This window comes from Tachyglossus aculeatus, chromosome X5 (assembly GCF_015852505.1).
Source record: "Tachyglossus aculeatus isolate mTacAcu1 chromosome X5, mTacAcu1.pri, whole genome shotgun sequence".
In the NCBI taxonomy this organism is placed as follows: Eukaryota; Metazoa; Chordata; class Mammalia; order Monotremata; family Tachyglossidae; genus Tachyglossus; species Tachyglossus aculeatus.
Window position 1 is genome coordinate 6,613,436 of NC_052097.1, and position 22,805 is coordinate 6,636,240.

Sequence of the window (22,805 nt, forward strand, 5' to 3'; positions counted from 1 at the left end):
ATGGGTCTGTATTGGATGAACTCAGCTCCAGTTTGGTTTATAAGTCATTTGAAGCATTGAAAACAGACATCAGGCAGGTAACAAGCCATTCTACGACTGTTTTTCTCCTTTTCCCCAGAACAACTGACAATACAGATGACCCCCACAGATGAATGAACCCACTCTCTGCTAAGTACAGATTGTTTAAATTACTGCTTTAAAAGGTTCCAATAGGAAGCCAACCACACCTAACACACTTCAAAATGACTTCAAAAATAAGACATGCCTTTTTAGGGGAAATACACAGGGCTGATCATCTTAATCTAAAATCGTACACAATACTGCCATGTGTTCCAATTAACTACAGCAGGGAACTCTCTGTAAATTGATAGTTAGTAGAAATAGTCAACAGACTATACAGCAACCACAGGAGGAATCAGGATCAATCAGTGGTATTTATTGAGCACTTAGTATGGGCAGAACACTGTACTAAGTCTCCTCTCCTATAGCCATCTCCGTCCTCAACTATTAGAGTATCTTGAAGACTCCAGTTTGAAGACTCTCAGTCCAACCTTAGAGACTAACTGAAATCCAATAACATTTAGAAATAATGTTAAAGGGGGTTGACTCGTCATGAACAGCCTTTTAGGCTGCTTGCCATTCTCTAAGGGTTCCTGCAAACAGGAAAAAACAAACTAATATTTTTGTTTATAAAGCAGCACTCCCTCTCCCCCAGAGCAAACCATGTCCTATAAACATAAACATTCAAATATATGTTTACAAGCTGGGAGGTTCTAGGGGATGCTATGGCTGGCAGGTTGCTAATATGAGGTTGAAGGTTGGAGCAGGGCTTCAAAGGAGGGAGAGGATGAAGTAGATGGGAAGTGGTATTATACGATGGAATGGTGTAAGCAATGACTTAGGTGTGGGATAATTACGTAAAGGGACACTGAGAAGGTTAGTGTGGGGACGGACTTGGGCGGACTAGAAGAAGAGGCCCGATAGATATGGGGGAAGCCAGTGGTGGAGGACTTCTCCTGGTTAGAAGCTGAAGTGGAATATGGGCAGCAGACGGGAACTGCTGCACGGAGACTGCCCAGGAGAGAGGAGAGATTGGAGGCGGGGAGACCAGTAAAGAGGCTGTTGCATTAGTTGGGAAGTGAGGAGATGAAAATTTATATAAGGAACTGACAACGATGTGAAGAGGAAGAGGTGGACCAATGAACTATTGCAGAGGAAAACTCAACAGGATTTGGGAAAGACAGGGTGAAAGGGGAGATGCAAAGAAAGGAATTAAAGTGGACTCCATACTTGCGAACTGAAATCTAGGGATGATAGTGCTGTTTCTGGCACAGCCAGAAAGGTTAGTAAGAGGGAAGGATTATACTACTATTAGGACTGTTATATTTCCATCATGAAGTAGTCACTCAGCAGATCTGAGTCTCTCCTAGGTTCAGTTTTTATGGGAAGAGCAGGAAAGATTCCAGAAATCCAGAAAATAATTCTCCAGTAGTTATTTAGGGTTTCTTTGGAAATCAGAGCAGTTTGTGAACCATTCAGTATCTCCCCCACACCCTTCTTCGCCTAATGCCCAACTGTAGACACCACCATCCGCCTCGAAGCTCAACATCATTCCATCTCCTCCTAGAAGCAGCTTCTGCAATGTTATCCATGAAAACTGATGAGAGCCTCCCTCAATGCTTCCTCTCAACCCACAAAAAAGCAACCAAAAGAAAGCAATAGTTCATTCTCCTGTGCCTACTGATTTGCAATTTGTAAAATGGGGCCCATTGATACTGATTTGAGAGGCTATTTTTGAAATCCCTGGATGAAATGAAATTTGAAGCATTTTTCCCCAACACACTGCAGGGTGACTGATGCAACTTCATACATCAATTCATGTCGCTGAGGCAGCGATGTCTAGCTTCTCTGAACTGAGGATGTGGCTATGGGCAGCCTGCCCAACTGTGCTGTTGATTCTGTCAGAAATGATATATAATCATGTATTGAAGGACAGACTCCACCAGTGTCCCAGAAAGTATATGAGAAATAGGCAACTCCCCCTCCTCACCGTATTGAGAGCCCTACTTAAAAGCCCACCTCCTCCAAGAAGTCTTCCTAAATTAATACACACCACCCAAACATGTTAACCCACATCTGTCCTTAGCACTTGGATAACTTTTTCTTACCCTAACCACTTCTCATATGCCTATTTATATTCATATACTCAAATAGCTATTTAGTTATTTCATCCTGATATATTTGCCTACTTCGTGCCATATCCTTGTTCTTCTTTTTGCTCCCATTATTTGTGAACAAAAATTTTTAATATTTCATCCATCTTTCCTGTTAGACTCTAAGTTCCCTGAGGGCAGTGAACATTTGCTTTTGTTGTACAGTGCTTCACACTCAGTAGGGGCTCAATAATGCTATCATTCAATTGCATTTGTTGAGCACTTACTGTGTGCAGAGCACAGTACTAAACACTTGGGAGAGTACAATATAACAGGCACATTCCCTGCCCACGAGGAGATTACAGTCTAGAGGGGGAGACAGACATTAACAGAAAGAAAGAAATTAAGGATACATTCATGAGTGCCATGGGCTGGGATGGGGTGGTGGGGGGCGGGAGGGGGGGTGAATAAAGGGAGCAAGGGTGACACAGAAGGGAGTGGAAGAAAAGGAAAAGAGGGCTCAGGCAAAGAAGGCCTCTTGGAGGAGATGTGCCTTCACTGAGGCTTTGAAGTTGGGGAGAGTAATTGTCTGTCTGATATGAAGAGGAAGAGTGTTCTGGGCCAGAGGCAGGACGTGGGCGAGAGGTCAGCGGCTAGATAGAAGATGACAAGGTGGAGTGAGTACTTTGCAATAGAGAAACACAGCATCCAGGTGGGCTACTGCTATTGATTGATTGAGCAATTGAATACATGGGTTTTAGTTTAATATAAATGGCTCCCTTTAATTATTTTTGACTTTTTCTGAATGATTTCTTTAATTGCAATAATGATACAATGCAATGATTAATCAGTCGTAGGAATGTAAGAAAAATACCAAAAAATCATTTTGCTTTTAACATATTTTAAATTTTAAGCTTCCAAATCAACTGAAAGCAGCACCTTCAACCTGACAGTGAAGGACTCAGGCCTGGAGTCAGTATTTTGTGATTCCATATTTACTTCCAAAATTCTCTCTCTCTCTCTTTAAAATGGTATTTGTTAAGTGCTTCTTTGTGCTAGGCACTTTACTAAGCACTGGGGTAAATACAAGATAATCAGGTCAGACTCAATCCACGTCCCACTTGAGGCTCACAGTCTTAATCCCCATTTTACAGCTGAGGTAACTGAGGCACAGAGAAGTTAAGTGACTTGCCAAAGGACACACAGCAGACAAATGGTGGAGTTGGGATTAAGATCCTTCTGACCCCCAGACCCATGCTCTTTCCACTAGGCCATGCTGTTTCTCTGCCTCTACCCCATAATTCTCCTGGCATGATTTTTGAGGAGGAAACAAAAGGTTCCCTTTTAAAAACAAGCAGCAATGGTGGAACTCACTGTGGCAGGAAGAACAGAATCATCAGAACATGGTAATACCACAAATATAGACCCATGGTGGGCAAGAAATTTCTTCACTGAAACCCTCAAACTCTGGGATAGGAAGAGGAGACGGAAGGGGGAGTTAACTCACTAAGTGCTTGCAGTGCTGCTTTTCCCCTTCTCTTTTTTTTCTTTTCCTGCTCCCCTTAAAGCTAGACTTTATTCTAGTTTGACCCCATTTTTTGATAGCATGTTTTAAGCGCTTATTATGTGTCAAGCATTGTACTAACTGCCAAGGTAGATACAAGATAATCAGGTTGGACATAATCTCTGTCCCACAAAGGACTCACAGTCCAGGTTGGAAAGAGGAGGATTTAATCCTCATTTTACAGATGAGGTAACTGAGGTGCAAAAAAGGGAAGTGACTTGCCCAAAGTCACAGAGAAGTGGTGGAACTGGCATTAGAACCCAGATCCTCTGACTCCCATGCCTTTGCTTCTCTGCTTCACTCAATAGCCCTTCCCTGTTTTGAGGTTGGAAAAATTTTGCAAAACAATGGGGCAGTTAAGTGAGTAAATATGGCAATTACTGTATCTGCCTGTACCATTTATACTGTGCTTTACTCTTGAAAAAACTACCTAACAATCCTCTAGACTGTATGTTCATTCGCTGAGGGCAAGGAACGTGTGGACCAATTCTGTTGTACTGAACTCTCTCAAGCACTTAGTACAGTGCTCTGCATGCAGTAAGTGCTCAATAAATATCACTGACTATAAAAGCTCTGTATGGTTCTAAATGGCTTTGTTGCTTGGAGGAAACTCAGGTAATCTGGTCGGAGGCCCTTATAAACAAAATCGCTGCTGTAGCATCAAATGCACCTCTCAGAATCGCACCTGGAGAGTTCCAGTACTCTACCAGTCTCGACTACTGGAGGGAGAGTCAAGCAGGGGCATACCCATTCCATTCCTAGCTTGGACAGTGGCTAGTGGACAGTAGGCAATCTACTTCAAGTCAAAACTCACCTGTGCTGGGCAGCAGCGACATGGGAGAGAGGAGATGGCAAAGACTCAGATTTACCATGCAGAAGGCGGCAATGGTAAACCACTTCTATATTTTTACTAAGAAAGCTCTGTGGATTCACAACAAGAACAATTGCAAATGGAGTGTTCTGGGAGAGATGTGTCTATGGAGTCTCTACGGGTCGGAGACAACTCGACAGCAAAAGACCAGACAAGCATCAGATGGCTTGAAAAGTTTTCTTCTAGGGGAAGAGGTATTGTTTCTTATGCACCTGAATGCCAGCACTTCTGGAGAGAAATGTGGGCCCCGAAGACAGGTTTGACCCAAACAATCTCATTACTGGAAAACAAAAAGCATCCAGGGTTTTGGAAATTCAAACACACAAACTTCCTTCTGGTAAAACCTGGAAACATATATTAACAGGAAACTTACCTGTCAACCCTTCCCCGCTCTGAGGTTGGACGACGGGATCTGCCCGAGCGTGGGTGAAGCTGCTATTGTTTATGATGCTCATAAGCCTGCATGGATGTGAACAGAGTAAATTTAGAAACCAAAACAAACGTTTGGGAAGATCTTCAATTAAGTGGAAATAGTCTAGTCATTTGGGAACCACAAGAGCTTTTTAGGGACAATCTGCCTCTGCAAACTGGAGGAAGTGTGGGTGTGTGTTGGAGTTCCAGTGACACCTTCTGACATCAGTCTCCCCCAGGCAGTGCCTGATTGGATGTGAGGATCTGAAACCAGGGTTTAAATTCCTGCACTACCTGAGGAACTTTCAAACCTCAACAAAAACAGTCATCTTCACTGGTCCTAATATTCTGCTGGAGATCTCCTATCCAAAAACCCAAGAATTTTTCAAGAAAGTCTTCCTCAACTGCAGTCAACACAAAGGTAAGGCTTTTCACATCTTGGGAATTCATATGGGCCTGCATTTTTGTGACTGAACAATGAAATACTAATAATAATGGCATTTGTTAAGTGCTTACTATGTGCAAAGCATGGTTCTAAGCACTGGGGGGGGGGGGATACAAGATGATCAGGTTGTCCCACGTGGGGCTCACAGTCTTAATCCCCATTTTACAGATGAGGTAACTGAGGCTCAGAGAAGTTGAGTGATTTGCCCAAGGTCACACAACAAACATGTAGCGGAGCCAGGATTAGAACCCATGACCTCTGACTCCCAAGCCCGGGCTCTTTCCACTGAGCCACGCTGCTTCTCACTAGCCACGCTGATATGTGCGTAGACACTAACATAGGATTTGTGTGGGACTGCTAACTCAGAAGAAAAATAGTTCAGAATGTGACAGCCAGCCGCACATCGTGTAAGAAAACCTAAAACATCACTTCCCACTCCTTGTAAAGCCATCTCTGGCATCTCTGCTCAGCTAACGAAGGTTTGAGCTAATGTGAGGTCTTATATCCGGATGAATTATCTTATTTTGGGTAATGGGAGATTATGGCATTTTGTAATCACTCCCTATGTGCTAGGCAATGAGGTTTGTACGGACAAATCAGACCGGATCCAATCCCTGTCCCACATGGGGCCCACAGTCTAAGAGGGAGGGAGAGCAGGCATTTTAATCCCCATTTTACGAATCAAGGAACTAAGGGATAGTAAGGTTGAGGGGCTTGTCCAGATTTTCCTTTTGGCATTCAGTCCTCAGAGTAGCTATTTGATGGTGTTGCATACATAAAAGGAGGTTGCATTTTCCAAGGAAATCTAAGTCACAATTGTCCAATTGGATGTTAGTTTGATGTTTCATTTTAATTAGCTCTTCAGTCTATAGTATTTGAATGCTTCCTATGTGCAGAGCATGATACTAAATACTTGACAAAGGATGAGAATTAGAAGGCACAATACTTGCCTTCAAGTATCTGACATTCTAGCTGTCTCAAAGACATAATAATAATAATAATAATAATAACAATAATAATAATAATAATGATAATAATAATAATAATTGTGGTATTTGTTAAATGCTCACCTTGTGCCAGGCTCTGTACTAAGCACTGGGGTGGATATAAGTAAATCAGGTTGGACAAGGTCCCTAACCAATATGGGGCACACAGTCTTCACCCCCATTTTGCAGATGAGGGAACTGAGGCACAAAGAAGTAAAGTGACTTGCCCAAGGCCACACAGCAGACAAGTGGCAGAGGTGGGATTAGAACCCATGACCTTCTGACTCCCAGGCCTAACAATCAATCAATCATATTTATTGAGTGCTTACTGTGTGCAGAGCACTGTACTAAGCGCTTGGGAAGTACAAGTTGGCAACATATAGAGACAGTCCCTACCCAACAGTGAGCTCACAGTCTAAAAGGCCTATGCTCTATCCACTACACCATGCTGCTTGTCCATGGTCTCTTTGTGGGGGTGAAATGGTAGGCACCATCCATCACATGTAAATATTGTGTGAGGAAATACATTAGGATTCCATATCTTTCAAAATCCATTCATTCACTAAAACACTCCAGGTACTTCATACTCAGTCCTGCAGTGCATATCCATTACTGGCAGGTCCAGATTAGCAGTGCCTTTTGGATTGACATCATGTCTTCTGAATTTGTAGGAGACTAAGATAGGACGCCCACAAATTTTAATCAGAGGTAAGAGGCAAATTAAGTCTGTTACGATTCCATCTCCTCAATTTTCACAGTCCCAAAGGCCCAAACCAAAACGTTTCAAGGACCGAAAAGCCAAGTTGAGTGATCTCCTGTGATATCCCCCCTCTTCTGACCTATCAGGTTTTGCCCACTGATGATGGAGGTTGCCGGCAAATACTCTTCCGACAGACCATCCTGCAAAGCTCTGTTCTCTTCTCAATTTTTATGTTATTCCCTTTGGGAACTCATCCACTCTCCCAGCTTTAAACCGGATCCAAGCTGATTATTATATATCTTCTCCAGCTTTTAGTAGAGTGCTTGGCAAATAATAAATACTTAAATACTACACTTATTATGACCACCTCCAAGTGAATGAATCCCAAATCTGGTTCAATAAACAATGGCCTGGATGAACTTGGAACCACTCTGTAAATAGAATAAGTAACTTCCTGATTGATGCTCTAGGAAAGTGAAGCAGGAGAAGAGGGGGAAAGAAAATGGGACTGGAGATGACCTGCAATGGAATTCAGATATCTGGGCAAATGTCTGGTCCTTGTCCAACTCTCGGGGTGGTTTGGTGGCATAAGCCATCTCACCTATGACCTTAGTGCTGTCAGATTTCACACGGGGTGATATCTGCCTCAGTTAAGCATGGAAGCCAAAATAATAATAATTATTATTATGGCATTTGTTAAGCACTTACTATGTGCCAGGCAATGCACTAAGCCCTGGAGTGGATACAAGCAGATAAGGTTGGACAGAGTCCATTTCCCACATGGGGCTCACAGTCTTAATCCCCATTTTACAGATGAGGTAACTGAGGCACAGGGAAGTTAAATGACTTGCCCAAGGCCACACAGCAGACAAGTGGCAGAGCCAGTATTAGAACCCATGACCTTTTGACTCCCAGATCCAGGCTCTATCCACTACACCATGCTCCTTCCCCATCTTTTAGCAATTGCTCTCTCCAGTGCGTACTTCACACTGCTGCCTGGATCATTTTTCTAACAAAGTTCAGTCCACATTTCACCACTCCTCAAAAATCTCCAGTGGTTGCCCATTCACCTCTACATCAAACAGAAACTCCTTATCATTGGCTTTAAAGCACTCAACTCACCTGCTCCCATCTTTCATCGCAGATTTCCTGCTACAGCCCTGCCCACACACGTGGCTCCTCTAATTCATTCAATCTTATTTATTGAGCGCTTACTGTGTGCAGTGCACTGTACTAAGCACTTGGCCAGTACAAGTTGGCAACACAGAGACGTTCCCTAACCAACAGCGGGCTCACAGTCTAGAAGAACCCACTCACTGTACCTCAATCACACCTATCAAAGCCTTAATAAAAATCACGCCTCCTACACAAGAGGTCTTTCCCAATGAAGTCTTCATTCCCCCTATTTCCTCTCCCTTATGCGTCACCTGTATATGTAGTTCCAAGCATTTGATATTCACCCCACCCTCAGACCCACAGCACGTTTGTACATATACATCAATTATTTTAATGCCTGTCTTTCTTGGTAGACTGTAAAGTTTCTTGTAGGCAGAGAATGTGTCAGCCAACAATCTTGTATTGGACTCTTCTAAGCATTTAGTACAATGCTCTGCTCACAGTAAGCGCTCAGTAAATACTATTGAATGATTGATAGATTCCTGACTATGGAACAATTTCCCAAGGGTGGATACAGACTCTTGTTCCCTGCATGGTTTAATGTATGGGGCCAACAAATAGCTTTCTAGCTAGACTACAAGAATTCCTGCCTGGATGTAGAAGACTGGATTTAATGACCTTTCTAATCATGATCTACCACCTTGCATTTGAACAGCATGGCTCAGTGGAAAGAGCACGGGCTTGGGAGTCAGAGGTCATGGGTTCTAATCCCAGCTCCCCCACATGTCTGCTATGTGACCTTGGGCAAGTCACAACTTCTCTGAGCCTCAGTTACCTCATCTGTAAAATGGGGATTAAGACTTTGGGCCCCATGTGGGACAATGTGATCACCTTGTATCCCCCCCAGTGCTTAGAACAATGCTTTACACATAGTAAGCACTTAAATGCCATCATTATATATATATATATATATAAAATATAAAAATATAAATAGTTAAAAATCTTCTCCTTGCCACACTAATCTGATAAATTATGAAGCCCTCCTCCAGAAGAATAGTCTTAAAAGTTTATCTTTTTTCCCAGAGCATGCATTTAAGATTCTAGATAAACATATAATTGTACCTAACTCTCTTGGAACCCTGAATGCTGTTAACAAAATTTTATCATAATCATGAATTATGTATGACTAAAAGCCGCAAAACAGATGCCCAGAATTCATTTATTGCAATACTTAAGTATACAACAATTCTCCAAAATTCAGAATAAAGCCCATGGTTACCTAAGAATTATTTTAGGTTCCGAAAATGTGGGTTGGGGTCTTCATTGACTTACTACAATCTACAAAAAATGTTTGCAGATTACATATTATAACTGGTTTCAGGAAATGGAGGGTTACAGGTAGCTGTGAATTATTTAAAAGTTCAGAGGGTGATAAATTTTATGAAAGGGAAGTGTAAAATATTTTCCTTTTTTCATTAATTGTTAAATAATGAATCAGGCAAAAAACAATGCCTGTTAGATATATTCTTTAATGACACTTCTTAAGCACTATGTACCACGCACTATTCTAAAAACTGGGGTAGATACAAAATTGGACACAGTACACGTCCCACTTGCAGTTCATCGTCATTTTACAGATGAGGTAACTGAGGCACAGGGAAGTTAAGTGACTTCCCCAGGGTCTCATCGCAGACAAGTGGCAGCGCCGGGATTAGAATCAAGGTCCCTTACTCTCAGGCCTGTGCTTTCCCCGTTGATTCCCTCAAAGGTAATGGGATCTGTCAGAGGTTCTCTCTCTATATATTTCTATATATATTAATTCTATCTATCGATCTTCTATATATCTGAATATATATACATGTACATATATACATATATATACATCTCTCTATATAGATATATCTCTATGCATATATGCATAGAGATATATCTATATATCTGTATATACATACATGTATATATGTGCATATATATTCCGGTATATATATATATCTGTACATATATACCTCTCTCTATATATATCTGTATATGAGACTTCTTCAGATGTGAAGGAACGAAGTTCCAAAAACTGTCAATAGCTATAGCATAAATACTTGCTATCAATGCTGTCCAATAATATGCCATTATTCTGGGCTGCAGGTTGAGACTCTGATCAGCTATGAAGACTGCCTTCCTCCTGTTCATCTGCCTTTGGAGTCTGTCCTGGGCTCTCCCCGTGAGTGACACTGTAACCATTGATCAACCTTTTCAGTTGCCAAACCCCAGTACTTGCATTTCTTATGCAGATTCTTTGTTTGTTCCCAATACTGATAATAATAATATGGATTTGTTAAGTGGTGACTAAGTCAAGCACTGCGAATGCTTAGCAGTCACAGTCTAAGTGAGGTAGAACAGTGAGGGAATCCCTGTTTTACAGATGAGGAAACTCTGGGACAGAATAGCTGAGTAACTTGTCCAAGATCACCCAGCAGGAAAATGGCAGAGCTGGGATTAGCATTCAGCTCCTCTGACTCCCAGTTCCATGCTCTTTACACTGGTCCATGCCGCTTCTCGAGAACTCCAAACTCCCTTTAGAGAGTTTCCCATAATTTTCTATCTCTCTTATAAGTAGTTTCCCTGATTCAGGAAATATTAGCTGCTGGTTCCTTAAAAAACATCTTTTTGTTTTGTTTAAATGATATTTGTTGGGTAGGGACCATCTCTATATGTTGCCAATTTGTACTTCCCAAGCACTTAGTACAGTGTTCTGCACACAGTAAGGGCTCAATAAATACGATTGAATGAATGAATGCCAGGCACTGTACTAAGCACTAGGGTAGATACAAGCTAATCAAGCTGGACACAGTCCATGTCCCCCATGGAAATCACAGTCTTAATCTCCATTTTACAGATGAGGAAACTGAGACACAGAAAGTTAAGTGACTTTGCCCAAGATCACACAGCAGACAAGTGGTGGATCTGGGATTAGAACCCAGGTCCTTCTTTCTCCTAGACATACACTCTATCCACTAGGCAACATTGTCTCTCTATGTTTCTCTATCTTATGTTTAATTATGTTTTCTCCACGGATGTAGGTAGCAAGGTATCAAAATACTGAATCTGAAAGCTCTGAAGAGTGGAAGGTAAGCAGAGCAAATGTGTTTGTGGCAGAATAATTTTACTGAATGAAAACGGACTGTGAGAAAATTTCTCAGACAATTGTGTGCAGATCAATAATGGGGTAGTTACAACATTTTAATAGCAAATGAAGTTCGTGTGTTACATTTGGTACATATTTACACATAAATGCCACTATTATTATTATCGTTATTAGAAAAGCCTTTGGGTGATTTTACAAACTCTCATTGATTTGAAGCTTCATTTGTAGGGGAACATACGCTTCTCAGTGCACTTCTTGGAGAAAAGTCACTTAAAGCAATAATTTTGTTAGTGTTCAATCTCAGATGTTCCAAAATAAAATAAAATAATTTCTAATTTTTTCAGCCACAAATCTGATATCTCTTGATTTTTCCTCAACAGGGTCATTTACAACGGGTACGATATCGAACCACGGTAATGATCTTGCTTGCTCAGTTATATTTCATTGTTTTCATTACCTAGCAATGGCCTTGCTTTCTCACAGTCACCCGTGTTTAAAATTTAGACCTTTAAATCCCAAGCACTGTCAGGGGACGTCTTCTTTGAGTAAGAAGGATAACTCTCTCTCCCTGTCTCTCTAAATAAATGGCATTTATTGAGCACTGTGTCTGATGATACTTTATCTTACCACATGGACAGTATATCTTACCATCTGTGGCATCATCCTTGAACTAAAAAATATATTCACATACATATCTACCTCTAATTTCTTTTTAAAGACAGACTAGTCTTTAAACTAGCTTCTTCTAGTTGATAAGCTCCTTGTAGACAGGGTCCACGTCTAACTGCTTTATTGTATCAGATTCTCCCAAGCGCTTAGTACAGCGCTTGGCACACAGTAAATACTCAATAAATACTATTTATTGATTGATGTACATTGAACTCCTGAGTGCTAGAAGAGTACCAAATTAGCCCAGTGCACGTTCCCTGCCCTTGAGGAGCTTATAATGTTATACGTATAAATTAATCACAAGCAACTCCAGGGTATTTGTCAGCTAACAGTATTTGAGCCTCTGGGACAAGCCCTGGGGGAAGCTGCCAAGCAGAAACAAGAGGTCAGTCCCTGCCCTCATGGGGCTTCCAGTTGAATGGGGGATGTACGTTCACAAATAACCATACAAAACATGAGATATACAACACAAATGATGGAACCATGAGAATATTTAGGATAGCTAGACATAAGAAGTTCCAGCAATGCTGGCCCATCCTTTTTTTCCTTCTGGTAAGGAATACCAAAAGTACAAATAAACTTACAGTTCTTTCCCTTCTTTCAGGAAAGCAGTGAGTCATCAGAGGAAAGTAAAGATAGCTCGGAGGAACAGGTAATTAAATTGATTTCCCCTGGATTTTCAGGCTATTTAAGTACTGATGTGAACAGTGATGGGCTCAATTATATGGAAAGAGTTCTAAATGTGTTCATTTTTTAAGCAAGTGGGATGCAGAGTAAACAGTCCCGGATTCTAAGAATGGATGGAAGAGTTGATAGAATTCAGGGGGTGAAACGTCAGCTCAAGTTTGGCAGAAGAAAGGGAAGGGGATTTGGAGAGGAAACCTTTGCAGGAGCTGTGCAGCAGGGCCATTCTAGATCCAGTCTGGAACCAACTAATGGGCAGCTCTTTGCTCTCTGGCTTGGCAACTTTTCCATTCTGTCTTTAGAATCAACCCGAACCTCCTACTTCCAAGGTTGGTGGGCCCCTAAAAGGTGCTCCTCTCCCCGTCTCTAGAATGATGCTGGCTGGCAGGCAGGATGCCCATTTTCCTACTCTTGGATGTCCAGGATATTATCCACACCAAATCTGGTTTGGATGATGGGGAAAAAAACAACAACCATTCATCTTAGCAAACAAAACTGGAAGCCTGCCAGGCTGACAAGATAGATTTATCTAAGCTAGCTTGGGATCCAATTAGTTCGGGTAATGGGCTTTCAACTCTAGTTCTTTATACAACTAGGTGTTGAGTATCTTTGCTCATGGTATCTACTATACAGGGACTTGGGGACTGGATAAATCTAATTTGGGAATTATTCAAAATCCCTTCTTTACATTTTCATTTTATCTTCACCAAACCATTACCGACATTTGCAAACGAAAGAAACATTGAATGATTTGAGACTCACCTCCTCGAGGAAATATTGGAAATATTACTGTGCCATAAATGGCTAACAAGCGGGTTTAGAAGGAAGGGGAAGGAGAGTGCTAGGTCTGGACAATTCACAATGCAGTATGACCTTGTGGAAAAGATCGTAGGTAGGAGATTTGGAAGACCAGGGTTCTAGTCCCAATTGTCACTGACCTGCTGTGTGACCAGGGGAAAGTGGTTTAGCCTTTCTGTGTCTCAATTTCCTCATTTGTGAAATGGGGATAAGGTGACTTCTCTCCTTATCTCCTAAATGGTGAACAGTGTGGGGCCTGATGATCTTGTAATAATAATAATAATATTAGAATAATAATAATAATAATAATGGCATTTGTTTAGCATTTACTATGTGCAAAGCACTGTTCTAAGCACTGGGGGGATTCAAGGTGATCAGGTTGTCCCACATGGGGCTCACAGTCTTAATCCCCATTTTACAGATGAGGTAACTGAGGCTCAGAGAAGTTAAGTGACTTGCCCAAAGTCACACAGCTGACAAGTGGCAAAGCCAGAATTAGAACCCATGACCTTTGACTCCCAAGCCCGTGCTCTTTCCACAGAGCCATGCTGCTTCTCTCTTCTTGTATCTATTTACGGCCACTGGATGGTGCTGAAGGGATGCATTATTAACAGTCATGGTTTCCCTCTCATACACTGGGAGAATTTGAACAATTCACCTTTTTAGGAGTACTTTCTCATCATGATAATGGTATTTATTGAGCGCTTACTATGCACAGAGCACTGCACTAAATGCTTGGGAGAGTACAATATAACAGAACTGGTAGACAAGTTCCCTGCCCACACATGTAGGAGGCACTTAATTATTATTCACAAACTGGAAAATCTACTCCTAAATGATCTCATGTTGACGTTGCCTGTGATCTCGACTTCCAGGGCGATGATAACAGTGACAGCACTGAATCAGAAGAGGACTCGCACCGGCTGTACAAACCAGCTGCAGGCCCCACTAAAAGCATCGTGAGGGAAGCAGATGGCAAGGATGATGATGAAGATGACAGCGGCGATGACACTTTTGGAGATGAGGAGAATGGCCAAGGGTCCATTCAGAGACAGGAGGAAGAGAGCCCATTCTTTGGGGCGGGGGATGACAACACCGTAGGAGATGACTCGGAAGATTTTGCTGACATCCAGAGGGATGACAGCAGCCAGGGTCTTGACGAAGGGGAAGATGTCAGCCGCGCCGCTGATAGTGGAGCCAGTGACGGAGATGGACAAAGCAGAGAAAATGGAGGAGAGCACGACAGTGACGGTCAAGAATTTGATGATGATGAAATGCAGGGGGATGACCCTGATTCCTTTGGGAGTGACAACAGCAATTCCAGCATGAACAGCGACAGTCTCAACTCCAAGGAGAGCAGCCAAGAAAACAGTGAGCAAGGGAGCCGGCAGGATTCCAATGATAGCCAATATGTGGGGCGGTCCAGCAGGAAATGGCTCAAAAAGGCAGGGACATCAGAGGGGGAGGAGGATGACAGTGGGGAACAGAATGACAGCAACTCCATGGAAGACAGGGACAGCCACTCCACCGAAGACAGCAGCTTCAGAGAAGCCAGCCCTAGCCAATCTGAGGAAAACAGCAAAAGCAAATCCCATGAGGACCCTGTGAGTCGCTCTCGGGAAGGGGCGGACAGCAGAGGCTCCCGGGACCGCAGCAGCTCAAAGGATCACAGCAAAGGATCGAGTCAAGAAACCATCCAAAAGCAAAAGAGCAGCAAATCCCACGAAGACTCCGAGGTCACATCTCGGGGCGACAACCCTGAACCAAGTGAGGACGGCGCCAGTCACTCAGAAGGTGATGAGGAGGACAGTGACTCTAGTCAGGACAGCAGTTTGAGCAAGTCCTCCCAATCAGAAAGTGAATCGAGAGAGAGCCAAGAGCACAGCAAATCCAGCGAGAGCAGCAGGCAATCGGAGGAAAGCAGAGAGTCATCTGAGGAAAAGGGCAGTTCTAGTCAGGAAGGTCTCCTTTCTCACAGCAAAAGCTCTTCTAAAGAGGACAGTGGGGAGAGCAGTTCTGAACAGGTAGGCACCGAAGAGAGTGACTCTGAAGACAGTGAGTCGCAGGAAAAGAGTACATCTAAGACAGACAGCAAATCCACTGAGAGCCAATCCAGCAGTGAAGAGGATGACAGTCTGTCGAAGAGCATTGAACTAGAAAGCAGAAAGTTAATGCTTGATGCTTATCATAACAAACCTATTGGAGATCATGATGATAATGATTGCCAAGACGGCTACTAGCCTCAGCTTTTACAAACATTTGTAAAATGTACAGAATGACTGTTTAGGGGAAAAAAATAGTTATCAAACTTAATTTATACATCCTACCTACCACAGGATGAGCAAAGCCATTTCTTTTGAAGGATCAATACCAGAAGTTGTAGTATGTTGTCACAATTCCCCACAGGCTTGCTTAATGTGAAAATTGAACAAAAAAACTTGATATGCAAAAACATAAAGACAATCTGTCCTTTAAAATTTCAGGGCTGAAGCAGTGTACTCAAGGTAAAACAATATTAAGGAAAGATTAAGCATTTGGTTTATAAAAAAATTCTAAAATTAAGCCCAGATTGAATTTTAAAAAACTGAATAACTAAGCTTGAACCACTGTGTAATGATCTGCATCTATTTTGAATCTGAATTCCAGAAATCTTTCCTGACCATTATTGCAGGGGGTAGGAAGAGAGGCACTCACACAGAGGCCATTTTAACCAAACTTCCTTACATTTGCATGTATGCAATTCCAGAATTCCTGCTCCCTAAATCATCTTCTGGAACTAGGCAGAGTTAATGAAGATGACACCGAGAGGTGTATATGTAGAGTTCCACTTAGGTTGTTATTCACATTTTAAGATATTACCTCAGCGGAAGATGTATTTAATGTTTTGTAATAAATATAATATCTAGAAGACTTGTGTTGGTTCATTTTTCAAGGGTGTTGATGACCAGGATTTATTCCAAATTTAAATAAAATAATCCTGTTGCTTTTTATTTAATAACCACCAACCTTTAGACGATGATTACTTTTATTCGAGTAATAGCAATATTTCCCCATTAATATATTCATTTTTCATTCAAATTCAGAGCATTTTAATACTATTACTCTGTCCTCTGACCATTCATTTTTCTGAGTACTAAATAGCTCCAGCATTATTCTAGTCTACGACCTAGGGGAACAAAAAATGATTAGCTAAAGTTAAATCAGATGAACATACTTCTTCTCAGTGAGTTAGTGAAGGGTGTAGGAATGGTAACCATGATTCCTGCCTGCCATTTCCAGGAATCTAGAAAAGGCCTGTCTCGATTTAACCTCCAAAATGGAAATGCTATTTTTCCCTCCTCTCCCACTATGGCCCTGTAGTTTATCTTGGAGTTCATACATGAAGCTCTGCTCCAACCTATAGAGCAATGATTGCCTCTCAATAATTTAGGATTCTGCCTCTGGTAATAATTACTATGATTTATGCTAAGCCCTAACAATGTGCCAAGCACTGTGCTAATTACTGGAGTAGATAATCAGATCAAAAGCAGACCTTGTACCACAGGAGGCTCATAGTTTAAGGGGGAGAAAGAACAGGCATTGAATCTCATTTTATGGAGGAGGAAACAGGCACAGAGAAGTTAAGTGACTTGCTCAAGGTCACATAGCAGGAAAGTGGCAGAACTCGAATTAGAACTCAGTTCCTCTGACTCCCAGGCCCATGCTTTTTCCAGTAGGCCATGCCACCTCTGGAGGAAGGGGCAGGAGGGAAAAGGAGGCTATCAGGAATACTCCAGATGGCAGATTTCTCTTATTTAAAATTCACTAAAGGAGGTGCATCATGTTAGGAGCCATTATTAATAAATACTACACTGGACTGGATATGTAACAAGAATATCTGATTCTAGTCTCTGATTTAAAACAAATGAGACTCTTGGAAAAGAGCCCAGGCTTTGGAGTCAGAGGTCATGGGTTCAAATCCCGGCTTCACCAATTGTCAGCTGTGTGACTTTGGGCAAGTCACTTCACTTCTCTGTGCCTCAGTTACCTCATCTGTAAAATGGGGATTAAGACTGTGAGCCCCCCATGGGACAACCTGATCACCTTTTTATTCTGATTACTTGGCACCTGTTCATATGTTTTGTTTTGTTGTCTGTCTCCCCCTTCTAGACTGTGAGCCCGTTGTTGGGTAGGGACCACCTCTATACATTGCCAACTTGTACTTCCCAAGCGCTTAGTACAGTGCTCTGTACACAGTAAGCACTTAATAAATACTATTGAATGAATGAATGGACAGAAAAAGCTTTAAAAATGTCATCTAGTATTTTTAAAAAGAATAACAAACACAGTACCTCTGGGGGACCTTGGTGTTGGATCACTCAGTGTGGGTTATTATAACACAAGAAGTCCAATTCTCAAGTTGACAAAGAGGGAGTAAGACAGTCTGAGCCAGGGGTCGGGGGTGGGGGAAGGAGTTGGGGTGAGGGAGAGCATTCATTCCTTCAGTAGTAGTATTTATTGAGCACACTGCATGCAGAGCACTGTACTAAGGGCTTGGGAGAGTAAAGTACAATAGTAAACAGACACATTCCCACAACGAGCTTACAGTCTAAAGCAAATTGAAAGGCTCAATACACGCCTCCTAAACTGCAATAGATTTCACCGATCTGGGATCGACCTTATTAGCCACTCATGGACCCTTAAAAGTTCATAGAGAAGGAAAAAGAATTCTCACTTGTGTGGCAACGCAGTTGCACTGAGGCATACTCTGCTTTACTAGTAAATGAACTGAATGGAACCTAAACTTTCATTGTTTGTAGTGCAGATCTGTCCTTGAAATAACCCAGGGGATCTATTAGACCAATCCCAGTGATATGTGAGTGAAGTGTAAATAATCATCATCATAATAATAATAGTATTTGTTAAACACTTGCTATGTCCTTCTCCTACGATTCTATCGTATTGAACTTTCCCAAGTGTTTAGTACAGTGCTCTGTAAACGGAAAGCGCTCAATAACTATTATTGATTGATTACAATTGTTCAAACTGTTCACCTGGGCACCTACTCCTCATGGTAGCAATCAATTTGAACTATTGGACTGTTAGTGATTTATATTAGTTGAGTTGGGTGGGCTATATTTGACCATCTGGTGTTTCATTTTAGAGGATCTGAAATTCAGCTATTAACTTGACAATTGAGCTTAGAACCTTTTGCCAATTGAAACCAAAATCTTGTCCTTCAAAGAAAATGTGGAGAACACATTTCTATTCCTCTGTTAAAGTGCAAACTCCTTAAGGGCAGGAAACACGTAGCTTTGCTATTTTATATTGCCCAAATGATTAAAACATTACACTACACCAGTCTGTAAATTCCTTGGGGACAGGGATTGTAACTACCAATTGTATTGTACTCTAAGTGCTCAATACAGTACACAAGGTAAGTGCTCAAATACCACTGGCTGATAAGTAGATGCACAGTAAATTCATTCATTCAATCATATTTATTGAGTGCTTACTGTGTGCAAAGCACTGTACTAAGTGCTTGGAAAGTACAATTCAGCAATTACTTACCCTCCAATAGAGGGTAACTTTTGATTAAAGCTAAATTCAGGAAATAACAACTCAATCACACCAGAACTCCATTCTACTCTCTCAGGATACTGACTTCAGACTCACATCTCTCTGCTACCAATGTGCTCTGTTCTGGACCTAAACTCGTTATGGGCAGGGAACGTGTCTGCTCATTCTTTTGTATTATACTCTCCCAAGAGCTTAGTACAGTGATCTACACAGAGTAAGCCATCAGTAAATATCATTGATTGATTGACCCAAGTCAGGTAGCCATTAGAAACATAGCTGCAGCTTGCTCAGGTATAAAAGGGTGAATAATCAAACTCAGTTACAGAAATAAAATGGTCTATCTGCCTTTCAGCTCAAAGGTTTTACTAGCTGGTAAGCTCCCTGAGGGCAGGGACTGTGTCTTTACTTTCACTGGACTCTCCCTAGGACCTAGAAAGTATAATATTTCAAACTATGTAATTAATGAAATGAGAAAACCAACTCCATCTTCAGATGGCCTAGTGGAAACAGCACGGGCCTGAGAGTCAGGGGACCTGGGTTCCAATCCTGACTCTGTCATTAACTGCAATATGACCTTGGGCAAGTCACAACTTTTCTGGGAGTCAATTTCCTCATCTGTAAAATGGGGATTCAATACCTGTTCTCACTCCAGTTAAACTGTGAGCCTCATGGCCTATCTGATCATCTGTACACTGTAATCTCCTTATGAGCAGGGAACACGTCTACCAATTATGTTATATTGTACTTTCCCAAGTGCTTAGTACAGTGCTCTGCACACAGTAAGCACTTAATAAATATGATTGATTGTATCTAGACTGTAAGCTTGTTATGAGCAGGGAACTTATCTGCTAATTCTGTTATATTGTACTCTCCCAAGCACTTAGTACAATGTTCTGCACATAGTAAGCGCTCAATAAATATCACTGATTGATTAATTGTATCTATCCCAGGGTTTTGGGCTTCACAAATACCATTTAGCATCATCATCAGGTTTCTTTGTGAATCCAGCAGGGGGCACAGAGGGTAACACCAGCAGCAGCGTGGCTCAATGGAAAGAGCACGGGCTTGGGAGTCAGAGGTCATGGGTTCAAATCCCGGCTCCACCAATTGTCAGCTGTGTGACTTTGGGCAAGTCACTTCACTTCTCTGTGCCTCAGTTACCTCATCTGTAAAATGGGGATTAAGACTGTGAGCCCCCCGTGGGACAACTTGATCACCTTGTAACCTCCCCAGCGCTTAGAACAGTGCTTTGCACATAGTAAGCGCTTAATAAATGCCACTATTATTATTATTATTACTATTAACACTGCATTATAGTGTCCTGCCAAAACCGTAGGAGACAAGAGAAGATAACGAGGAGGTCGCCATGGGGTCTGGAAATATTTTTGATCTTGAGTCCATTCAAATGTTAGACTATGTCTCCGTTTTGGGTAGTGAGGGTTTACAACTGGACTGTCTTCTTCTTAGAAGAAGCAGCGTGGCTTAGTGGAAAGAACACGGGCCTGGGAGTCAGAGGTCATGGGTTCTAATCCCAGCTCCGTCACTTGCCAGCTGTGTGAATTTGGGCAAGTTACTTCACTTCTCTGGGCCTCAGTTCCCTCGTCTGTAAAATGGGGGTTAAGACTGTGAACCCCACGTGGGACAACCTGATTACCTTGTATCTAACCCAGCATTAGAACAGTGCTCAGCACATAGTAAGCGCTTAACAAATACCAGCATTATTATTATTATAGAACTAAAAAATACCTCTATACCAGTGAGAGCCACCAAGGGGCGCAGTTGCTCAGGCTACATCCATCATTACACACAAATCTAGTGATTTTAAGTGAGAGAAAGCAGCCCAGGACACCGACGGAAGAGACACAGTTTACGGGTTTTGTCCACATTCTTCTCTTCCAAGAAATGTAAGAATTATTCAAAACTTCTGCGAAGTGTAACTTTTTACAGCCCCCTGCTAATCTTTGATTTGAGCAGCTGGATGAAAAGAGTATGCATCTCCCTGGGCATTTTGGTTTGGAATATACTGAAGGAAACGGCCTCTTTAAGATTATTCCCTAGTTTCAGGGGATTCCCAGAGATAAAGAGTTAGCCTATTCTATTTGCTGATATATTTTATTAGGGCAAGAATTTTCAAATTGTCCTTTCACAGAAAGAGAAAACCTGTTGTATTAGGATAATTCACTGCTTACTACACAGATTTAGCAGGACATTTGCCATCACACTTGGGAAACCTGTGGCACTGCTTTGCCTCTAGACTGGGAAAGCCCTGTATTCTCTGAAGTTTATTTGCAGACACAGGTGGTTTTTGCCAGGCTAGGTGAGGCCTTACCAGTTCCAGCCCTGCCTAAATGAAATAATCCTGTCCCTCCCTTTTCCATTTAGGTGGCAATTAGCAATGCTCTCCCAGGCAGTGTTGAGAGGGAAATCACCCCTCAGGCAGCTCCTTGACCCTGCTCTACCCCACTCTCACCTTGCCCACCAGGGTCTGGAACTCCCTCTCCCACACAAACCTTAACCCTCCCCTCCTAAAATCCCACCTCCTACAAATCTTCCCTGATTATCAGCATCCCAAGTCATCTCAGCCCTTCAGTCATTTCTTGAACTTCTATCCATTCTCAGCACTTGTGTATACATATACATATATATATATACATATATATATGTATAAATGAAATATATCAGATAGTTGCATGTCAGTCAATCATATTTATTGAGTGCTTACTGTGTGCAGGGCACCGAACTAAGTGCTGGGGAGAGTACAATATAACAGACACATTCCCTGCCCACTACGACTTTACAGTTTAGACCCTCCTCTGGGTTCAAACTACTTGTGGGTAGGGAACACATCTTGTGCTTCTGTCATATTTCTCAATTACTTAGTAGGTGCTCAGTAAATACTATATTACTACTGTCCAATTCTTTTCTGGTGTGTGTTTGTGGGGTGGCGGGGGAAGCAGTGTGGCTTAGTGCAAAGAGAACAGGCCTGGTAGTTAAAAGACCTGGGTTTTAATCCCGGATCCACTCCGTGCCTGCTCTGTGACCGTAACTTCTTTATGTCCCAGTTAGCTCATATGTACAACGGGCACTCCTTCCTTGTTATCCTGTGAGTCTCATGAGGGACAGGCACTGCGCCCGACCTTCCCCAGCTTAGTTCAGTGCTTGGCACACAGTAAACATGTAACAAATACTGCAATTATTATTGGATGCTAGTGGAGTTTGGGACTCTGGTAAAGGAGTATCTTTGTTAAGCTTCAGAAACATAAGGGGGTGGTCATTATTTCTGATTACTCCATTTACTATTCTCTTTGCTCCCTCCCCAGCCTACACCCTCCCTTGGGGCTCCTGACTCAGAAACAGCAAGGACAAGCAGGGCTGTTCCCTCATGGGTGTGGGGATGAGGAGACAGGCAGAGATTCTTCCTTTCAACCTTTCCCCCATAATCCTATCCCAGCTATACAGTAAGGAGTTATGAAGGCCAGCTCCCTTCAGATTTAAGAGTGGATTGAAAGTGGAAAAGAAAGAGGTAGGAATTCACCTAATTATTTTGTAATGCTGAGACAGTCAGCCACTCAAAATGAGTCTGATTGGTTCTTCACGCTAATGGTACTCTCGAAATATCTCACTGTTAGCTACAAGGTAGGTTTCTCTCTCTCTCTCTCTTTCTCTCTCTCTCTCTCGTCCCAGGGTTTAGATAAACAGAAAATCCTCAG

General features: G+C 42.1%; 2 protein-coding genes across 4 annotated transcripts in view; one reads left to right on the forward strand and one right to left on the reverse strand.

Annotated features, from left to right (window-relative positions):
- Positions 1–22,805, reverse strand: part of SPARCL1 (SPARC like 1) — a 110,215-nt gene that overhangs the window by 51,073 nt on the left and 36,337 nt on the right. For all 3 annotated transcript variants that reach the window (XM_038769217.1, XM_038769218.1, XM_038769216.1), the window contains exon 2: positions 4,962–5,047. The gene's annotated coding sequence lies outside the window, so the exon portion shown is untranslated. The remainder of the gene's footprint in view (positions 1–4,961; positions 5,048–22,805) is intronic.
- On the forward strand, positions 5,378–15,880 carry DMP1 (dentin matrix acidic phosphoprotein 1). The gene is made up of 6 exons (XM_038769189.1): positions 5,378–5,420; positions 10,386–10,461; positions 11,321–11,368; positions 11,766–11,798; positions 12,659–12,706; positions 14,412–15,880. Exons 2-6 carry the CDS (start codon positions 10,405–10,407, stop codon positions 15,774–15,776), a joined length of 1,551 nt encoding a protein of 516 aa, XP_038625117.1. The 5' UTR covers positions 5,378–5,420; positions 10,386–10,404; the 3' UTR covers positions 15,777–15,880.

What these genes read in the sequence shown, in the direction of transcription:
- DMP1 (XM_038769189.1), top strand. Translation starts at nt 10,405, where the DNA reads ATGAAGACTGCCTTCCTCCTGTTCATCTGCCTTTGGAGTCTGTCCTGG. An exon ending in AAAGCTCTGAAGAGTGGAAG is followed by an intron (nt 11,369 to 11,765) that starts GTAAGCAGAGCA and finishes TTTCCTCAACAG; the next exon opens with GGTCATTTACAACGGGTACG. An exon ending in AAGATAGCTCGGAGGAACAG is followed by an intron (nt 12,707 to 14,411) that starts GTAATTAAATTG and finishes CTCGACTTCCAG; the next exon opens with GGCGATGATAACAGTGACAG.